The 20,848-nt window shown below is 34.6% G+C and overlaps 1 protein-coding gene across 2 annotated transcripts in view; it reads left to right on the plus strand.

Annotated features, from left to right (window-relative positions):
• ITGAV (integrin subunit alpha V) overlaps nucleotides 1-20,325 on the plus strand; it is a 91,830-nt gene extending 71,505 nt beyond the window's left edge. For both annotated transcript variants that reach the window (XM_031008551.3, XM_055380357.2), the window contains exons 19-30: nucleotides 3,215-3,282; nucleotides 3,941-4,088; nucleotides 4,576-4,668; nucleotides 6,162-6,241; nucleotides 6,614-6,694; nucleotides 7,135-7,240; nucleotides 8,174-8,332; nucleotides 9,111-9,224; nucleotides 15,023-15,136; nucleotides 15,239-15,346; nucleotides 16,230-16,352; nucleotides 16,618-20,325. In XM_031008551.3, coding sequence (XP_030864411.1) covers nucleotides 3,215-3,282; nucleotides 3,941-4,088; nucleotides 4,576-4,668; nucleotides 6,162-6,241; nucleotides 6,614-6,694; nucleotides 7,135-7,240; nucleotides 8,174-8,332; nucleotides 9,111-9,224; nucleotides 15,023-15,136; nucleotides 15,239-15,346; nucleotides 16,230-16,352; nucleotides 16,618-16,713 — 1,290 coding nt within the window. In that variant the 3' untranslated portion in view covers nucleotides 16,714-20,325. The remainder of the gene's footprint in view (nucleotides 1-3,214; nucleotides 3,283-3,940; nucleotides 4,089-4,575; nucleotides 4,669-6,161; nucleotides 6,242-6,613; nucleotides 6,695-7,134; nucleotides 7,241-8,173; nucleotides 8,333-9,110; nucleotides 9,225-15,022; nucleotides 15,137-15,238; nucleotides 15,347-16,229; nucleotides 16,353-16,617) is intronic.
• Nucleotides 20,326-20,848: the final 523 nt, after the last annotated feature.

Below are 20,848 nucleotides of genomic sequence, written 5' to 3' on the forward strand. Positions count from 1 at the left end.
CTCTTCCATGCACTCTCTCTTTTCTGTCAAATAGAAATACAAAGTTTTAATTGTAATTTTAAATTTGTAATTTTTAATTTGCTGGTTAGCAACATTTTTTTAAAAGGTAGAAAAGGTATAGGTGAAATTTATTTTAAAAATATATCTGTATTAGTTTTCTAGGGCTGTCATAACAAAGTACCACAGAATGGGTGTCTTAAACAACAGAAATTGATTCTCTCCTAATTTTGGAGCCTAGAAGTCTGAGATCAAGAATCAGCAGGGCTAATTTCTTCTGAGGCCTCTCTTCTTGGCTTGTAGACAGTCACTAGTCACCTTCTTGTGTCTTCACATGGTCTTCCTTTTGTGTGTGTGTCTGTGTCCTAATCTCTTTTTACGCATCAGTCATTGGATTAGGGCCCACCTTAAAGATGTTTTAACTTAATCACTTCTTGGAAGATCATATTGCCAAATACAGTTCCATTCTGAGATACTGGGGATTAAGGCTTCAACTTATATATTTTGGGGGGACACAGTTCAGCCCTTAATGATATTTAAAATATTGTCATTTTTACATGGAAACGATTAAAAATTATCAGTGGAATATTTTGCATTCTGTTTCTTACTGTCTTCAAAATCCAGAATGTATTATATACTTTTAACACATCTAAATTCAAATATTTAGGTTTTATTAGAAATTTTTTTTGTATTTAGAATCCATGTAATTCACAGTTGAAAAAGTAGATTCAAATACTCAAGTTGTTCTAAACATACTAAAAGTTTTGCAGTAAGAGAATTAAGCATCAGCTTTTAACATTAAAATAATTTAAATTAAATAAAATTTAAAAATCAGTTCCTCAGTGACACTAAGCCCATTTCAAGTGCTCAGAAGCCACATGAGGCTTGCAAGCGGTTACTATATTGGACAATGCAGTTCTAGTGTTTCCCTTTCTGCTCCGTAATCCTTTGGTGTTAGAGATTTAGTGCTTTCTGCAGAAAGAGTTGGGTTTTTTTCTCTCATTTTTTTCATTCAAATACACATTAAGTTTTGGGTTTTTTTGTTTGTTTTTTTGTTTTTTTTTTTTGAGACAGAATCTTGCTCTGTTGCCAGGCTGAAGTGCAGTGGCACAATCTTGGCTCACTGCAACCTCCGCCTCCTGTGTTCAAGCGATTACCCTGCCTTAGCCTCCTGAGTAGCTGAGACTACAGGAACCCACCACCACGCCCGGCTAATTTTTTGTATTTCAGGAGAGACGAGATTTCACCATGTTGTCCAGGACAGTCTCGATCTCCTGACCTTGTGATCCACCCACCTTGGCCTCCCAAAGTGCTGAGATTACAGGCATGAGCCACCGTGCCCAGCCTCAAATACATATTAATTTCTTACTTTGTGCAAGATGTAACATATATAACTGTAGAGATTTGGTTTTCTGAGCATGGAAGACATTGCTTTTCCATTTCTGAAACTATCTTTCCTGACAGCATATTTTAATACTATGGCTGCTTCAATGCCAGCTAAGTCCTTTTTTTCCCCTATAGAGTGATATCAGCCAAATATCTCTATATTACAGTTTTATTAATATTTTATACATATGTCTCATTGCAAACTTAAGATACTCATCTAACATTCTAACTGGGAATGTTATACATACCTTATCACTAGTTAATTTGTTATCTGCAAAGTCCACACTTTCTTCCTGATCTAATCAAGCGTTGATTTGTATTTGGCATGATGTAAAGAATCACCATATAGTTCTTCTAATAGTCTTTTTTTAAAAAGGCTTATAGCAACTGCTTATATCTAGGTAATTGAATTAATTCACATATATTTTTGTGTTTCCTTCAAATTAAAATGACAGTTAAGAATCTTTGTCCAATATATAGCCACTTGCAAGCCTCATGTGACTTCTGAGCACTTAAAATGGGCTTAGTGTCACTGAGGAACTGATTTTTAAATTTTATTTAATTTTAATTAACGTTAAAAGCTGATGCTTAATTCTCTTACTGCAAAACTTTTAGTAAGTTTAGAACAACTTGAGTATTTGAATCTACTTTTTCAACTGTCAATTATATGAATTCTAAATGCAAAGAAAATTTCTAATAAAACCTAAGTATTTGAATTTAGATGTGCTAAAAGTATATAATACATTCTGGATTTTGAAGACAGTAAGAAATAGAATGCAAAATATTCCACTGATAATTTTTAAGTGATTCCATGTAAAAATGACAATATTTTAAATATTGTTAAGGGCTGAACTGAGTTCCCCCAAAATGTGTATGTTGAAGCCTTAATTCCGGACATTCCTTGTGACTTGGAAGTTTGCAATCATCATCCTTTTTTTAAAGGACTCTATCTTTCTTTTCCTTTAAATCCTTTTCTCTTTTCTTTTCGTCTGCTTCTGTGCTTGAAGCCCTTTGGATGTTACCAGTAGACAAAGCAAAAATGGCCTCATCTTTATTTTCCATTCTTTTCTTAATTTTTATGTTTCTTCTTTCACATCCTATCCAGCTCCTCTGCTTTTTTCCCACTGTTTCTCTCTTTTGGGTGTTTCCATTTTGCTCTAGCTGGAACATTCTCCTGGCCAGATCTAGTGGGGAAGAAGTTCAGGTCTTTGCTTTTTTCACCTACCCTGATTGGTTAACTATAATGCTTCAAGTTCCTTTTCCTTCATCTTTTTCCAAATGACCATGCAATGCTGGACTCATTTTATCCAGTTTCTTTTGCCCCTTGGTCTCTCTGCCTGTCTGAATTGCTGCTGAATATCTACAGCTCCTTATTCTTTTATCCTCTGCAGCCCTATTTCCTGATATTGGTAGAGGCACAGTCCATAATGAGAAACTCTAGAAGGGAGTCTATTTTGCCCAACATCTCACAACTTAACTAGCAGCAGGGTAAAAATGAACCCTCATTTCTTGACTATTACTTTCTTTTCTACACCAGTCTTCATTCAAAGATGATAACAGCTTAATCTGAGATAAAACTGAAAGGTTCCAAGGAACTGTATCATATCCTATGAATCTTTTTCTTCTTTCTCATTCTTGACTGGCTACACTGACCTGCTTAAAAATAAGTGGCCATGGTCTCTTTTGCATTCAGGTATACAAACAAGCTGATGAGTATCTGAAAATATATACATGTGTACATATAGGCTTAACCACATAGATATTGATAAACACTGCTTATGCCACCTGCATTGGTATTTTTCATGTAGAAAAATAAAATGTTTTTTTCTAGGCTCACATTCTACTTGACTGTGGTGAAGACAATGTCTGTAAACCCAAGCTGGAAGTTTCTGTAGATAGGTAAGTTTTGCTTGAAATAATAATGTAGTAAGAAATTTAAATGGAAGGGCACATTTTTCTATTCAAAGGACTAACATATTTTAACGAGAATTAGTTATACTGGAGGGTAACGCCTGATTTTCTATAACACTAAAACTATCAATATTGAGCTTCTAAAGAAAATATCCACTGTGTTTTCACTAGTTGCCTAGGTTGAAAGAGTTATTACCATTCAACTTTGGGTAATATCACAAAGTAATATTGTATCATTTTAAAGATACACTTCATCGTAAACATTCTTTGAACTCAAGGAATATCCTTACCATTTTGTAAGGCATATGAATTATAAAGAATATTGTGAGAATTATGACACATGATTAATTTAGCTTTTAGAAAAATATTGGAGAATTACAAAGTACATGTAATTCACTTCAGTAATAGATATGAATGATAGTGATATATTAGTGGCATCAATGTTTATTTTTATTGAGAGAAGCATTCGATTTGCACCCAGTGTGCTATTTTCTGTTTTCTATCAAGCTGTGAAGTAGTCTTAAAATACCTTGAGACACTGTTGAACATGTCAGTGCTGTGTATTTATCTCTTGTTTCTTTGAACAGTCATACTTTCCCCCTGTAGTCTTTTTTTCTCAGTCTGGATTTGTATTGTTAACTTGTAGTGATCAAAAGAAGATCTATATTGGGGATGACAACCCTCTGACATTGATTGTTAAGGCTCAGAATCAAGGAGAAGGTGCCTATGAAGCTGAGCTCATCGTTTCCATTCCACTGCAGGCTGATTTCATCGGGGTTGTCCGAAACAATGAAGTAAGCAGGCTGCCTCTTTAAAAATTGAAATGCACTCACAGATCTTATTAACATTAATGAGCTGTTCCCCTATTTAGTGAAGCACAAGCTTAGCTATTCTACCTAAGGCTAAATTGCTAGACAATGGAGTGCCTATCTTACATAATTCCTTTTAAGCCTCATACTTTGCATAATGCATTGATATGACATTTTTAGAATTGCAAGCTAAGTGCCTGGAAACGAGGTTAGATAGATAAAGTGTCTAAGCCTGTCCATCAAATTATTTGTCAGAGGCTGTATGGTTGTGTATGGTAGTCCTCTAGGGATCTTTCAGAAACACTTCTGCATTTCCATGTGGCAATTGTACCCAATTCTGGCTTTTTCCTTACCTCCTGGTTTGCTCAACTAGATTTATTTGCTTAGGACAAGAAACTGAAATATCCAACTGCATGATACTTTATTTCCTTTCATATCCATTTTTTTTTTTTTTTTTTTTGGTCTATCAAAGGCCTTAGCAAGACTTTCCTGTGCATTTAAGACAGAAAACCAAACTCGCCAGGTGGTATGTGACCTTGGAAACCCAATGAAGGCTGGAACTCAAGTAAGACAATTTAATTAAACGGATTTTTCTCCCTGGCAAATAGAAAAGCATATTGTTCTCTGGGCTCATAGTAATTTTTAAAAATAAACACTTCAAAACAATGTCCTTAAATTGGTTTCGATATAATAGTTAAATGATTAGCAGAGTTTTGCTTAGTTTTAACTAAGATACGAAAACAATTGGTTGTGCTCCTACACGGTTTGCAATCAGCTGCTCTTTACGCCTCCTTCACTTTAGTGAATGGATGAGAAAGTGGTTTAAACTAAGGACTGAAATAATAATTTTTGCTATTTTACACTGATGCCTTAATGGATCCTGAAAAGCTACTCTGGCAACTACCAAGACTGTCAATCCTAGGTGAGCTAGATTCCATCACAGGCCCCACACAGAGGATCAAGGTGAAGGTCAGTTGAATCAGGCTCCTCTTCAGATGGTGGAGCAGGGTGCCCAGGAGCTTGAAAAGAAGCAGCCAATGGCTTGCTTTCCGAATCCTCTAAAAAGTAAACAAAATATACCTTGTAGAATTTCTAGTAGCAAGGACAAAATGGCAGTATATGCTGTGTGACTTTTTCAATAGAATTTATTTAATGACATATTGATACTGGTACTTTGAAGATCTGTGGTAATACAGGTCTAAATATTCCATATTTCTTTAGTATGTTTTCTATTACAAGTCATTAGTATTTCTAGATGTATGGTATCTTAGGGATGAGAACTTGAACAAATTACCCTAAGTTCAGTTTTTCACATGTATTCAATGTTTTATTAACAATGAGCATGCCTTTTATTTTCTCATATTCTCATTCTCTCTAACTTTCTGGTTATTATATAGTTTCTGCTTATTACAAGTAGCCAGCTCCAGGTTTTGTGGAGTGGGAGGCAGTGCCCAAGAAGTACTGTTTTTATATGTCATTTGTGTCATTTGTGTGATCCCCAAGAGGCCTTCTTTTTTGTACCTGGTGGTTCAATTGTTTTATTTAAAATCTACCAATTTTCTGCCTGCAGGAATTAGGATATTTGGTGTTGGGAGTATTATGAGAGGTGTGTGGAGAAATTCTGGTTGTGGCCCTACTCATGCCTTCTTTAGCCATGTTCCCTTACTCTAGTAAACCATCCATTTCTTCTTTCCTGGCCTATGAACACAGCACATACTTTGGTTGTTAGCTTCGTGTTATCAAATTATTGTACCCAGTTGCTAGACTTTCACTGGATCAACAAACATTTACTTTTGCACTTTTTAGAAAGATGGTTAGTATTATAAGGAGGTATAATTATGATTAATAATTGTTGTTAAATAGCTCTCTTATGGATTGGCCCAGGTATATTAAGTAAAATAGGTTTGATAGAAAATAAGATTTAATTATCTTTGTTCAGTTTTATTGTAAGCTCAGAAAAACCCCATTTTAGAACATTATTTTTTATTTAGACATTGGATTTGAAATTTTGCTAATTAGACATTGACTAGCATTACTGTCTTTTCCTCTCTCCTTCAGCTCTTAGCTGGTCTTCGTTTCAGTGTGCACCAGCAGTCAGAGATGGATACTTCTGTGAAATTTGACCTACAAATCCAAAGGTATGAAAACAACTTATATTCACTTATAACTATCAAATAAATATTATTTGTTGTAAATATACTATGTAATATACTTTAAATGTAAAGTAGTACAGATTAAATTTTATTGCTTGATTATAGCATTTTAAAATCAATATTTACATTATAAGAATAATTTTATTGTCAGATTTGAGTTTGTAAAACAAAATTTAAAATCCAGAAAGAAAATGTTCATCTTCTTGGAATTAAGTGTTAATGAAAATAACTATTTTGAGATATAAGCTTTACACTTGTTTCTTTTGTTTGCTAATTTTTAGTTTCACTGGGTTTGCCTCTGTATGTTCTTGGTTGTTATGCATAATTCATTTTTAAGTTTTTTTTTTTCTTTTTCAGCTCAAACCTATTTGACAAAGTAAGCCCAGTTGTATCTCACAAAGTTGACCTTGCTGTTTTAGCTGCAGTTGAGATAAGAGGGTCAGTATGAATACTTAGTTGAGTATCTCATTCTCGTGATTGCTTTTTAAAGGTAACTGTCAGGCCTTAGCCTTTTCTGGACAGTAGGCCCTGCATGTTTAGTGGTGGTTTTACTAGGGCATTAGCTTCTGTAGAAATAAAATCCTAGGTATGTTCCAAACCCCCAATACTGGGTGATCCTCAAAAGGAACAAGACATGGCAACAACATGCACAAAATAATTTTGTTGAACTTTTACACAAATTGTCAATTCACCTGTTACATGTACATTTCATAAGAGCAGTTTTTGTGCATGTGTGTGTTCATTAGTTTTCTTTTAAAGTATTTTTTAAAATTAGATCTAATTTTATTTATTTGAGTAATGAATATGGGGTACTTTTGAAAATGAACTGACTATATCATTTTGATATTCATGGTAGGTTTTCTTTGGTCATTGTTTAGAGTCTCGAGTCCTGATCATATCTTTCTTCCGATTCCAAACTGGGAGCACAAGGAGAACCCTGAGACTGAAGAAGATGTTGGGCCAGTTGTTCAGCACATCTATGAGGTTTGCAGTTGTTAGATTTTACTCAAACCTAGTGAGCAAGCCAACGAAGAGAAATTCTATGTAATTTTTATGTAAACTCTACATTGGTTAAGTATGTGTCAGAGATTTCTTTGAATATTTTCCCTATACATAAATTCATTTTTATTTGACAAATAGACTTGTTTAAATAAAGCAGTTTATATAATTTGTTGTTTAAAATCAATTAGTTCTACTTGAATAAAAGAAATGTCATTGGTACTTTCTCATGGGCATTTTGTAGTTCTGGCTAAAAATTGAAAATACCTATGGCAAATAATCAAAACTATTTCTATAGGAAGAAATTTTCTTTGTCATCCTTCATTAATAACTTTTAAATATTTTGCCTTTTGTTTATACATATATATATATATATATATATATTTTTTTTTTTTTTTTTAAGGTGGAGTCTTGCTCTGTCGCCCAGGCTGGAGTGCAGTGGCGCGATCTCAGCTCACTGCAAACTCCACCTCCCGGTTTCAAGCGATTCTCCTGCCTCAGCTTGCTGAGTAGCTGGGATTACACGTGTGCACCACCATGCCCGGCTAATTTTTGTATTTTTAGTAGGGACAGGGTTTCACCGACAGGTTTCACCACATTGGCCAGGCTGGACATGAACTCCTGACCTCAAGGGATCCGCCCGCCACGGCCTCCCAAAGGGCTGGGATTACAGGCATGAGCCACTGTGCCCAACCTTGTTTATATTTTTATCCTGACACATATTACTCTGTGTTAGAGACAAATGTTGAGTTTGATCATTTTTGCATAAAAATGGTCACATTGTAATTAGAGGTTAACTGTGGAAATTGCTGTTATTTAAAACCTATTGCTAACATGATTTCTAAAGTTGATGTAGGGGAAGGATTATGGAATAGATTTTTGCCCAAGGTGTAGATACATTTTCTTTTTTCTCCTTAGCTGAGAAACAATGGTCCAAGTTCATTCAGCAAGGCAATGCTCCATCTTCAGTGGCCTTACAAATATAATAATAACACTCTGTTGTATATCCTTCATTATGATATTGATGGACCAATGAACTGCACTTCAGATATGGAGATCAACCCTTTGAGAATTAAGGTAATATGCTTAATAGCAGCTCTTCATTACAATGATATTTCATTGCCTTCTTTCTAAACCTGTAAAAGAAATTCATAAAATAAAACAAATGTTTTAATATAAAACCCACTCTGCAAAAAATGGTTTAGTTCATAAGCAGTACACTTAGGATAAGTTCATTTGTATAATGGGTAAGAATTGATTCTGTGACGTCTAGTGAACCACATCTTCATGGAGTGCTTACTGAGCCTCATGAGATGTCCTTCAGTGACTCAGTTTGACCTTGGCTCCATCACATTGTTGTTTCTTCAGGGCATGGTATCACATCAAGGGTGTTTTGTTGTTAAAATTTCTACCTTTGGGATAAGCTATACCATTTTACTCATGATTATCTTGACTTTTGGATATAGTCATCTCCATCATAGATTTGCACTAGAAACTGTTATACAATATGGTCTAAGGAAAGGTGAAGAAACAAAATAAAAGATATACCCATGATTGACATCACAAATGTACTGTGGAATTTCAGGCCATTTCTGTATGTTTCATCAGTTTCCACTCTAGCTAAGCAAGGGCTGAAAATAATGGTTAGGGAGAGCTAACTTTTTTGGTACATATTAAACACTCTAATCTTTATTTTCTGTCCTTACTGCTCACTATATACTGAGTGGTAAATATTCTGTCGTACTAAATTTTCATTCACTATTTTTTAATCATATCTAAGAGTTTATATCAAAATGCTGATGTAAAATGTTTTTCATTATCATTTACCACCATTTTATTAATGTGATTGCATTAGATCTCATCTTTGCAAACAACTGAAAAGAATGACACGGTTGCTGGGCAAGGTGAGCGGGACCATCTCATCACTAAGCGGGATCTTGCCCTCAGTGAAGGAGATATTCACACTTTGGTAAGTGCCATTTCAAATATGTGCACCATAGACATTTAAAAATATGTGACTATAGAACTGATGCCAAAGAACATTTCAAAAATAACAACAGCTGTGCTTGAAAAACTACATTTATTTTTATACCATGCATTCCTCTTACTTTCCTTTTTCCTAGTTAGATTAATGCCATATTTTCTTCAAATGATCTATTTTTGTAGATGGCTAATAAAACTAGTTTATGTCCGAACTTTGATTTTCCTACTCTAGTTCTTTAACTGTCCTCTTTCTGGGCCTCCTCCTAATCTCTGAGGCTTTAGTACGATACTAAAAAATCCAGAAGGTCCCAACAAAAATACATTGGAATAATAATTAGCACTTGATTAACCTTTGTTGAGTTAGCCTATATAATGGCTATAATGTTTTTAAAGGCAATTGTTTTTCTTTTTTCTTTTAATTAACAAATCTCCAGATCTCTAGTAGAGAACCTGGTATAGTGTTTTTTGTTTGTTTGTTTGTTTGTTTTTTGACACAGAGCCTCACTTTGTCACCCAGGCTGGAGTGCAATGACACAAACACAGCTCACTGAGGCCTTGACCTCCCAGGCTCAAGCAATCCTCCCCTCTTAGTCCCCCAAGTAGCTAGGACTATAGGCGCTCTCCCCCATGCCCAGCTAAGTTTTGTATTTTTTGTTGAGATGAGGTTTCACCATGTTGCCCAGGCTGGTCTCGAATTCCTGAGCTCAAGCGATCTGCCCACCTCAACCTCCTAAAGTGCTGGGATGACAGACATGAACCACCATGCCCAGCACTGTTTATGTTCAATGGTGATCACTACTTACTTTTACATCACCAAATTCTGTGGTTCCTGTTAGTCCTCAACCATTCAATTGCCTAGTGGCTTTGGTTCACTTAATCACTTCCTTCTGTTGACTCTCATGGCTGTGAATACCATGTGGTGTAGATGCTTTGATTTATATTTCCAGTCTGATCTTCTGCATTGAACTTCAGATTCCAATATCCAACTGCCTACTAGAAACTGCTTTTAAATATCTAATAGGAATCTCAAACAATTCTAAATATATACCCTTGGGTTTTCCCAAGTCTGCTCTTTCCATAAAGTTCTTAGTTGATTTTAGTAAATACCAACTTCATTCTCTAACACCTGGACCTCATGCTTGACTCCTCTCTTTCTCTCAAATCTCACGTCTTGTATTTCAGCAAATTGTATCAATATTTTCTTTCAAAATACCTAGAATCTGGCCCCTTCTCACCAGTTTCATCACTAACACAACCTAACCCAGGCTCCTTTCCCGTCTCGATTGGACTATTGCCAGACCCCTGGTTGGCCTCTGTATTTCTGCCTTTCTCCCCACTATACTTTGTATGCTATAGAAGCCACAGTGATCCTTTTAAATATAGGTCAGGTTGTGTCACGCCAGTGCCTTCCCATCTAACTCAATGAGAAAGCAAGAGGCTACAATGACCTTTAAGCCCAGCATCAACAGGCCCTTCCTGCCTCTCTGCTTGCATCTCCTCTCCTTACTATTCTCTTTCTCAAATTTTCCACCTTGCTTTCATTGAACAGATAGCCCCAAGCATGTTTATTCCTCCATGCTTTGAAAATTGCTCTTCCATCTGCCTGGAATTCTTTGTCCAGATATCCTTGTGGCTTATTTTCCCATATCCTTCTCATGTCCTTAAAAGTAAAATTATGTCAGAGATCTTCCCTGACCAACCCATGTGACATAGAAACTGCCTTCTACCTCCCAACCCCACTTTTGATCTTGCACTTTCTGTCCTCCTTCAGAATCTGTTTTCTTTAATTGAGACAAAACTTACACAAAATTAACCATTTTAATGATTTTAAAGTGTATAATTTAGTGTTTTTTAGTATAATTACAACATTGAACCACCATTACCACTATAATTGTAAACATTTTTGTCACCCCAAAAAGAAATGCTGTACCCATTAAGCAGTTTATCCATTCTCCCCTATCATCAGCCCCTGGTGACCACTAATCTGCATTCCTACTGATTTGCCTATTCTGGACATTTCATACATATAGTATCATACAACATATGGCCTTTTGTGTCTAGCCTTCTTTCATGTAGCATGTTTTCAAGATCTATGTTGTGGTGTGCCTTAGTACTCCTTTTTTTTTTTTTTTTTTTTTTTTTTTTTTTGAGACAGAGTCTCACTCTGTCACCCAGGCTGGAGTCCAGTGGCGAAATCTCGGCTCACTGCAAGCTCCACCTCCCGGGTTCACGCCATTCTCCTGCCTCAGCCTCCCGAGTAGCTGGGACTACAGGCACTCACCACCACACCCGGCTAATTTTTTTGTGTTTTTAGTAGAGACGGGGTTTCACCGTGTTAGCCAGGATGCTTGATCTCCTGACCTTGTGATCCGCTCGCCTCGGCCTCCCAAAGTGTTGGGATTACAGGCGTGAACTACCATGCCCAGCCAGTACTTCATTTTTATGCCTGAATAATACTCCATTGTGTGGCCATACCACCTTTTGTTTATCCATTCATCAGTTGATCAACATTTCGATTATTTCTACTTTTTGTCTATTTTGAATGTGTTGCTATGAACATTCATGCATAAATTTCCATGTAAACATGTTTTTCAGTTTTATTGAGAATAAACATAAGAGTGCAATTGCTAGGTCATGTGGAAACTCTATGTTTAACTTTTGGAGGAACTGCCAAACTATTTTCCAAAGTTGCTGCAGCATTTTGCAATCCCAACAAGCAATATATGAGGGTCCTATTTTCTCCACATCTTTGTCAACACTTATTATTTTCTGCTTTTGTTTGTTTTAAAATTTTTATAATCATCCTGGTTGGTGTGAAGAAGTAACTCATTGTGGTTTTGATATGCATTTCCCTGTAGACTGATGATATTCAGCATCTTTTCAGTTGTGTATCTTTTTTAGACAAATGTCTATTCAAATTTTTTGCCCATTTTTAAATTGGGTTATTTGCCTTTTATTGTTGAGTTGCAAAGAGTTATTTATATATTCTGGATACTACCTTCATTAGATATATGATTGCACAGGTTTTGTCTCATTCTGTGTGAACTGTCTTTTTACTTTCTTGATGGTGTCCTTTAATGCACAAAAATTTTTAAATATGAAGTTCAATTTATCTATGTCTTCTTTTGTTGCTTGTAATTTTGTTGTCATATTTTTAAAACCATTGCCCAATACAAGGTCATGAAGATTCATACCTAGGCTTTTTGGTTTTATAAGTTTTACACTTACAGCTATTACATTTACATCCCTGATTCATTTTGGGTTAATTTATGTGTATGGTGTGAGGTAGGGGTCCAGATTGATTCTTTTGTGTGTGGCTATCCATCTGTCTGAGCAACATTTGTTGAAGTAATTATTCTTTCCCCTTAAATGGTCTTGGCAGTCTTGTTGGAGATGAATTGATTATAAATATATGGATTTATTTCTAGACATTCAGTTCTATTCAGTTGACCTATATGTATATCCTTAATACAAGTAACAAATTGTTTTGATTACCATAGCTCTGGAGTTCAGGTTTTGAAATAGGGAAATATGAATACATTTTATTCGTTTTAAGATTATTTTGGTTATTTAGAGTCCCTTGTGATTCCATGTGGATTTTAGGATCAGCTTGTCCATTTCTGCAGACAAGGTAGTTGGAATTTTGGTAGCAATTTTCTTGAGCAATCTAGGGAGTATTGCTATCTTAACATTACATAGTTCCATTCATGAACATGGTATGTCTTTCTGTTTATTTATTCTACCATTTTTTCAACAATATTTTGTCACTTTTAGTGTACTTGTCTTGCACATCCTTGATTACGTGATTTCTGTGTATTCTTTTCAATGCTTTCTATTATTATTTTTTTTTTTTTTTTTTTTTTGAGAAGGAGTTTTTGCTCTTGTTGTCCAGGCTGGAGTGCAATGGTGGGATCTCGACTCATTGCAACCTCCGCCTCCCAGGCTCAAGCAATTCTTCTGCCTTGGCCTACCAAGTAGCTGGGATTACAGGTGCCCACCACCAGGCCTGGCTAATTTTTTGTATTTTTTTAGTAGAGACAGGTTTCACCATGTTGGTCAGTCTGGTCTCGAACTCCTGACCTCAGGTGATCCACCCACCTTGGCCTCCCAAAAGTTCTGGAATTACAAATGTGAGCCACCATGCCTGGTCTGTTTTTATTTTTATTTTTTAGAGACAGGGTCTTATTCTGTCATCCATGCTGGAGGACAGTAGCATAGTTATAGCTTACTGCAACCTTGAAATCCTGGGCTCAAGCAATCCTCCTGCCTCAGCCTCCTGAGTAGCTAGGACTATAGGTGCACCCACCACACCTGGCTAATTTTTAAATTTCATTTTGTAGAGATAGAATCTCACTACATTGCCTAGGCTGGTCTTGAACTACTGGCCTCAAGTGACTTTCCCACTTTGGTTTCCTAAAGTGTTGGAGTTACAGGTGTGAGCCACTGCTCTTGACCTCAGTGCTGTTTTAAAGGAAGTTGTTTTCTTAATTTCTTTTTTGGATTTCTTATTGATAGTATACTGAAATATGACTCATATTTGCATATTGATCTTGTGTCCTGTACCTTTTCTGTACTTGTTTTTTTTAGCTTAAGTAGTTTTAATTTGGATTATTTAGTGTTTTCTATATGTAAGATCGTGTCATCTACAAAGAGATAGCTTTACTTTATCATTTCTAATCTGGATACCTTTTACTTTTTTTTTTCTTTTTGAAGAAAGAGTCTAGCTCTGTCACCCAGGCTGGAGTGCAGTGACATGATCTTGGCTTACTGCAACTTCTGCCTCCCAGGTTCAAGCGATTCTCCTGCCTCAGCCTCCCAAGTAGCTGGGATTACGGTGCCCACCATCACGCCTGGCTAATTTTTGTATTTTGAGTAGAGATGGCATTTCACCATGTTGACCAGGCTGGTCTCGAACTCCTGACCTCAAGCGATACGCCTGCCTCAGCCTCCCAAAGTGCTTCGATTACAGGAGTGAGCCACTGCACCTGGCCTTAATTTTTCTTACCTAATTGCACTGGCTAGAACCTTCCGTACAATATTGAGTAGAAATGGCTTGATTTCTATTGTCTTATTTCTGACATTAGGGAGAAAAAAGTATGAAGTATGATATTAGCTTTGGGCTTTTTATCAATGCCCTTTCTCAGGTCAAGGAAACTCTTTTCTACTCCTAATCGTCAACAAATGGTACCACTACTGGATAACATTGTCATGAGGTGTATATATGTGATATGTCTAATACAGTGTGATCAGCATATAGAAGGTGGTGAATATTTATTTCTTTTGGCTGCCAACCTCGAAGTTACTGATTAAAACATTAAATGTGTCAGAGGCCATCAGCATGCGATTTGATTTCTGTAGGCCCTCCATGGAAAAACCATTAAAAATTCTGTTTTCTTTTCCATGGGGATGTTGAGATCTGGTTATTATATCTTACAAATATCACCATGTTATGGGTTTGCCTAAAGAATATTGAGTTCTAGTCATAGAATGAATCTTTTAATATTATGGATCTTATCTTTCTATAACAAATCACGATAAAACCAACTCTTTCATTTACAAGGAACTACATGTGTGGCAAAAGAAGAAAAAGAAAAGAAACATACCAACCCCTTCACAATAAAAAGCATTCATAGACTCAACTATTAGCCTGTTTATTTTCAAGACAGAAGAATCTGGATAATCTCTTTGGCCATCACACAAAAAGAAAAAAAAATGGCAAATTTTCAAATGTTGAAGAGATGATAGAATGACCTTTTCTTATAAGTAAAGGATTTGTTTTGGCAGGGTTGTGGAGTTGCTCAGTGCTTGAAGATTGTCTGCCAAGTTGGGAGATTAGACAGAGGAAAGAGTGCAATCTTGTACGTAAAGTCATTACTGTGGACTGAGACTTTTATGAATGTAAGTAGACAGGTGCAGCATTTAGCAAACATACCCAGTGTTTTCAAATAAATATAAAAGGCCTGATATCTGGGAAATCATTTAATTGTTATTTCCAAACAGAAAGAAAATCAGAATCATTCCTATTCTCTGAAGTCGTCTGCTTCATTTAATGTCATAGAGTTTCCTTACAAGAATCTTCCAATTGAGGATATCACCAACTCCACATTGGTAAGTCATTGGTTTAGGCGAATAGAATAAATTTACTCAATTCAAATGCTGTACATGTTTTTATTTTGTTTTTTAAAAAACGACAGCTTAACTTTTTTGATAATTTAAACTAATGAAGTTATATGATAGCATTATAACCTAGTTTAATATTATCATTTTACTCCTTACCCCGAAGTGATTAAAGCTAGACCTTTTAGTTTAGCATCTTGTCCAGTGTAAGAGATTTCTTAGTATATACTAAATTATATTGGGGAAATTTTAGGAATTTTCCTTTACAAAGTTAGAAAGTTGGAAATTAACTGCAACAAGTGAGGCATTTTGAAGATATTTAAGGAGTAAAAATGGGATCAGCACATGGTAAACTGGATTGGATTATTTAAAAATCATTTCAAGCTGGGTGTGGTGCCTCACAACTGTAATCCCAGCATTTTGAGAGGCTGAGACAGGTGGATCATTTGAGGCCAGGATTTCAAGACCAGCCTGGCCAACATGGTGAAACCCCTTCTCTACGAAAAATACAGAAAAATTAGCTGGGTATAGTGGCGCAGGCCTGTAATTCCAACTACTGGGGAGGCTGAAGCATGGAGGTTGCAGTGAGCCGAGTTCATGCCCCTGCATTCCAGCTTGGCCTACATACTGGGTGAGACTCTGTCAAAAAAAGAAAAAAAAATCATGTCAGATGCAATCAGAAGTCAGCCTATCATTGGGAGTTTCATGTGTGTATGTGCATGCTCTTGATATCAAATGTGAAACCACTAAATTATCATATGCAGGAAAAGAATATACTGTGAATTCCATTAAAATAAAATATAATATTTACTCAGATATTTGTTGATTAAGTCAATGGACTGTTTTTAAAACTAAAATCTTTTTTCCTCAATAGGTTACCACTAATGTCACCTGGGGCATTCAGCCAGCGCCCATGCCTGTGCCTGTGTGGGTGATCATTTTAGCAGTTCTAGCAGGATTGTTGCTACTGGCTGTTTTGGTATTTGTAATGTACAGGGTAAGTAACGGACTTAGAGAGAAAGAAGGAGAGAGGGAAAGCAGAAGAAAAGGGAAAGGGAAGAAGGAAAAGAAGAATGAAAAGTAAGGGAAGGAAGAAAGGGACTGTAATGATGATACTTGATGAGCATTACTTATTATATGAGGGAAGATAAATTTTATGAAATACAGTTTAAATGTTCTTAGTGGTAATATAGTCACCCAAAAAATACTTTTCGTATTCTACACTGATGTGACAGTAATAATGGTTTTTCTTCAACTGACAGATGGGCTTTTTTAAACGGGTCCGGCCACCTCAAGAAGAACAAGAAAGGGAGCAGCTTCAACCTCATGAAAATGGTGAAGGAAACTCAGAAACTTAACTGCAGTTTTTAAGTTATGCTACATCTTGACCCACTAGAATTAGCAACTTTATTATAGATTTAAACTTTCTTCATGAGGAGTAAAAATCCAAGGCTTTACTGCTGATAGTGCTAATTGGCATTAACCACAAAATGAGAATTATATTTGTCAACCTTCTCCTTATAAATAAGTTCAGACATACATTTAATAACATAGGGTGACTTGTGTTTTTAGGTATTTAAATAATAAAATTTCAAGGGATAGTTTTTATTCAATGTATATAAGACAGGTAGTGCCTGATTTACTACTTTATATAAAATAGTACCTCCTTCAGTTACTGTTTCTGATTTAATGTACGGAACTTTATTTGTTGTTGTTGTTGTTGTTGTTGTTGTTGTTTTAAAGCAGTCCAAATTTGGACCTTAGCAATCATGTCTTTTGTATACGTACTTAATGTTAATACATATTACACTACAGTTTACTTTTCAGGATACTAAAGACTTTATAACTGCATGAACTTGGATTTTTTTAATCACTTATATGGTAGAATTTTATAAACACATACATGATACCATCCAAATTCTTGCTTTTAATAACAAAGGTACAATATTTTGTTTTAGTATGAAAATCTGGTAGATCCTATTATACTTCTGTTTATATTAAATCCACAATATTTTATTACATTTTTAACTTGTATAAATTTTAGGTCAAATCCTTCAAGCCAACCTATACTAAAAATTAGTTCCATAATCACAAATGCCTCTTTTGTGTAATTGTTTAATTTCACGTGAATATCATAATGCTTAAAGCCATATGGAGTTGGAAATTATTTCCAAAGCATATTTATTCCATTGTTTTAGTCTGGCTATTTACAGTATAAAAAAAGCATTTTTATTAAAATACTGTGTAGTTCTTTGAGATAGTTGCTTATGCATATAGTAAGTATTACATTCTTAGAGTAGAGCAGAGTTTTTAGTTAGTATTAATTTATTTTCCTCCATTCATGTACTTTTCCTTAGATTTCCAAAACTGTTACTGAGAATGGGTCAAGATCAGTGAGAAATCTTTACAGTTGACAGGAACCTGGACCCCTTACCCCAACTTTATGAGTAATGCTTGGAATAAAAACTCTTAAGGCAACTCACTGATTTACTTCTAGCAATAGCATGATGTTACAGGAATATTACCTCTGTTTAAGCAAGGTAATGTGTAAAATCAGTCTCGGCTATCAGAATAACTTCTAAAAGGTATTTTTATAAGCAGTTCAAGTTATTGAAAACCTTTTAAAGCTTTCTGAAGTTTGTTAGTATAAATTACTTTTCTAGGATTATTAATAAAAGCCACATAGGTGGCAAGTTGTAGTTTTATATGGCTCTGTAGAGTGGTGAACCTTCTAGAGGAATATATGATTTATTCACAGTTCCTCAAGGCCTGGGGATGATGATCAGTTATACCTATTTTTGTGCAATTACATCATGTCGTACATTAGAAATGGAGAGTTTAATAGCTCTTTAACTGCTGTCCTCATTAGGTAATGATAAATATTTCCCTTAAATAATTGACTATTTTGCTGTGTTTTAAAAATGATTGAAATTTATCTTGCCATATCTCATAATTTCATGCACAAGTTGACTGAGCTAATCTTGAGAATATATTTGTAAAATAGGAGCACATTTAGTTGAGGTATACAAGGTAGGACTCTAGACAAAACCTTCTATTTTAGCTTTAGTGAATTTCAAAAGTAATGGGTCTTGGAGTATAGATTTTTATTAGTAGCTTGAAAGAGCTTAATCATATGCAGTAAGTATTTTTATTACCAATAAATTTAAAATTTTTTAAAAAAAATATTTTTATCCTAGGGCCAAGTGTTGCCTGCCACCAATCAGTAAGTTAGTCTATAACAAATTTTACCCTAACAGTTTTACCACCTAGTAACAGTCATTTCTGAAAATATGTTGGATAGCAAGTCACTCTTTGACAAAAGTGTTAGAATTTGCTTTTGTGCCATCTATTCCTTTTATGGCATCTATCTTGAAAGTAATCTTGTATTGGAGATTGAAAGATGCTGTAATTTAGAAATTAACATGATATCTTAAATTACCTTTATGAAATACAGTTTTGTATAATAGCATAGATTTTCCTTCAAAAAATGAACATTTATATATCTACAAAAATATGGAGAAGTGTAATTTGAAAGCCTACTTTCTGAAGAAAATGGTGGGATTTTTTTTATCATGATTAAATATCAAAAAATTGCCCTATGAAAACTTTAAATCTCTAAAACATTTGAAATACTACCATATTTGTGATTTATTGAGAATAAAAATCCATTTTGAAATGTAAAATTTTTATGATCTGATTCAGTTTTACGAAAACATGAATGAACTAGAAGATATTAAAAACATTTGACATTGGTAAGAAATATTGATACTGATATTGATTTTTATATAGGTATTTATTTCAGAATTGATATTTTGAGAAAAATACATGTGAGTCATTTTTTCTTTTTGTTTCTTTTTTCTCTTAACGATTATCACTGTAATTCTGAATCTGAAAGGTAAAACAATTAGTCAAAATATTATTGCCATCATTCTACCTGTGTTATGAAACTACTTATTCATAGTTAATTCTCATTAACACTTACATTTCCATAAAGAAAACTCAAGTATTAATAAAAGAGACTTTATTGGCTTAAGAGGGCTGTGAAAGATTTTTGATAGTGAATCATGACCCTAAGGGAGAGATTTGTGTGATAAAAGTATTGTATATAATAGATCAGCGATTTTTGTAAGGCAAACAGAATTTGTAAGTTGGCAGATCTTCCTAAGTTGCAAAATGTAATGATGAGCTTGGTGGAGAAGAATGAGTCGTTCTTGGAATACCTTTGTGCAGCCACTACCCATCTCAATGTCACCTTGTTTGCATTCTTGGATAGCTTGTATATGTAGTAGTTTGATGAATAATTTAAAGAAAAACACCTAAAATTTGAAAAATGATTGTAGGATCAAAAAAGGCAGATGAAATTACTTAATACTCAGTGTTTTGGAGAGTATTCCTTTTAGTTTGTTGGTTGGCTGGTTTGAACAATAGAAATATGCAGCATGCAATATATGCTTATATTTCATTTTAATTTCTGATATATAATGAACTTCTTGGGAGAGGTACTGAATCTTTGATGTTTTTTGTCATTGTTCTCAAGTGCAATATAACAATGTAACCAAATCTAGATAATTTCAAAGTTGTCATTAATTTAGTAAGCCTAATATAAACAAATATTTGTATTATTTTTGTTAGCAGGAAAGAGTGATTAAGTGAGGTTATTTACCCCTAAATGGTCCATTCTGCATTGTATTTCAGGCTGGAAATGAATTATTCTTTACCAGTTTTGAAACACTTTGAAATATCCTAAGGTAACTTGGAAGCTGTGTAGTATATCAAATTAATTTGCTACCTAATAACATAGAAAGTAAATATCTTTGTGGTCACCCACATTGGGTGAGACAGAAAATGAATCTGTTCTAAAATTTGTAATTTGCTAACTTGATTTGAGTTAGTGAAAACTGGTACAGTGTTCTGCTTGATTTCCAACATGTAACTTGTGACTGTACAATAAACATAAGCATATGGTGCCACTTTTGTGTATGGGGTTTATCCTTTCTGTGATGTGTTTTTGTTTTTTAATTACATGAGCTAGCAATAATGCACTAAAAGGATGACCTCAGAGGTAACTTTTTGTAAAACTTCAAATCTTGAATGTCAGTTATTTGATGAAAAGAAACACAAAAAGAGCAAAATGTACCACATTAAAATTCATCCTTAGAAAGGCAAATATGTATTTGCCTGAAATAGAATTATTTTATTTCTAAACAAACATTTCTAAATTCATTACGCTAACCTTTATTATTTTTACATTATCAGATTCCTTTTAAAATGCACATTTACATCTTTTATAATTTTTAATTATAGTGTATATATGTCATTGCATATATGCAATTGCAATATACATATGCAATTCTAGTATAAAAATACCTATTTTTATAAATGAAAAGTACCAAGAAGAAAATTAAGTGTTGAGATGCTTGGGAAATTATACTGAAGTAGCATAATACACCACCGTAAATTCCTATGGAAATAAGATAGAGTATTGCCAGCATC

Source organism: Gorilla gorilla, chromosome 11 (assembly GCF_029281585.2).
Source record: "Gorilla gorilla gorilla isolate KB3781 chromosome 11, NHGRI_mGorGor1-v2.1_pri, whole genome shotgun sequence".
NCBI lineage: Eukaryota > Metazoa > Chordata > Mammalia > Primates > Hominidae > Gorilla > Gorilla gorilla.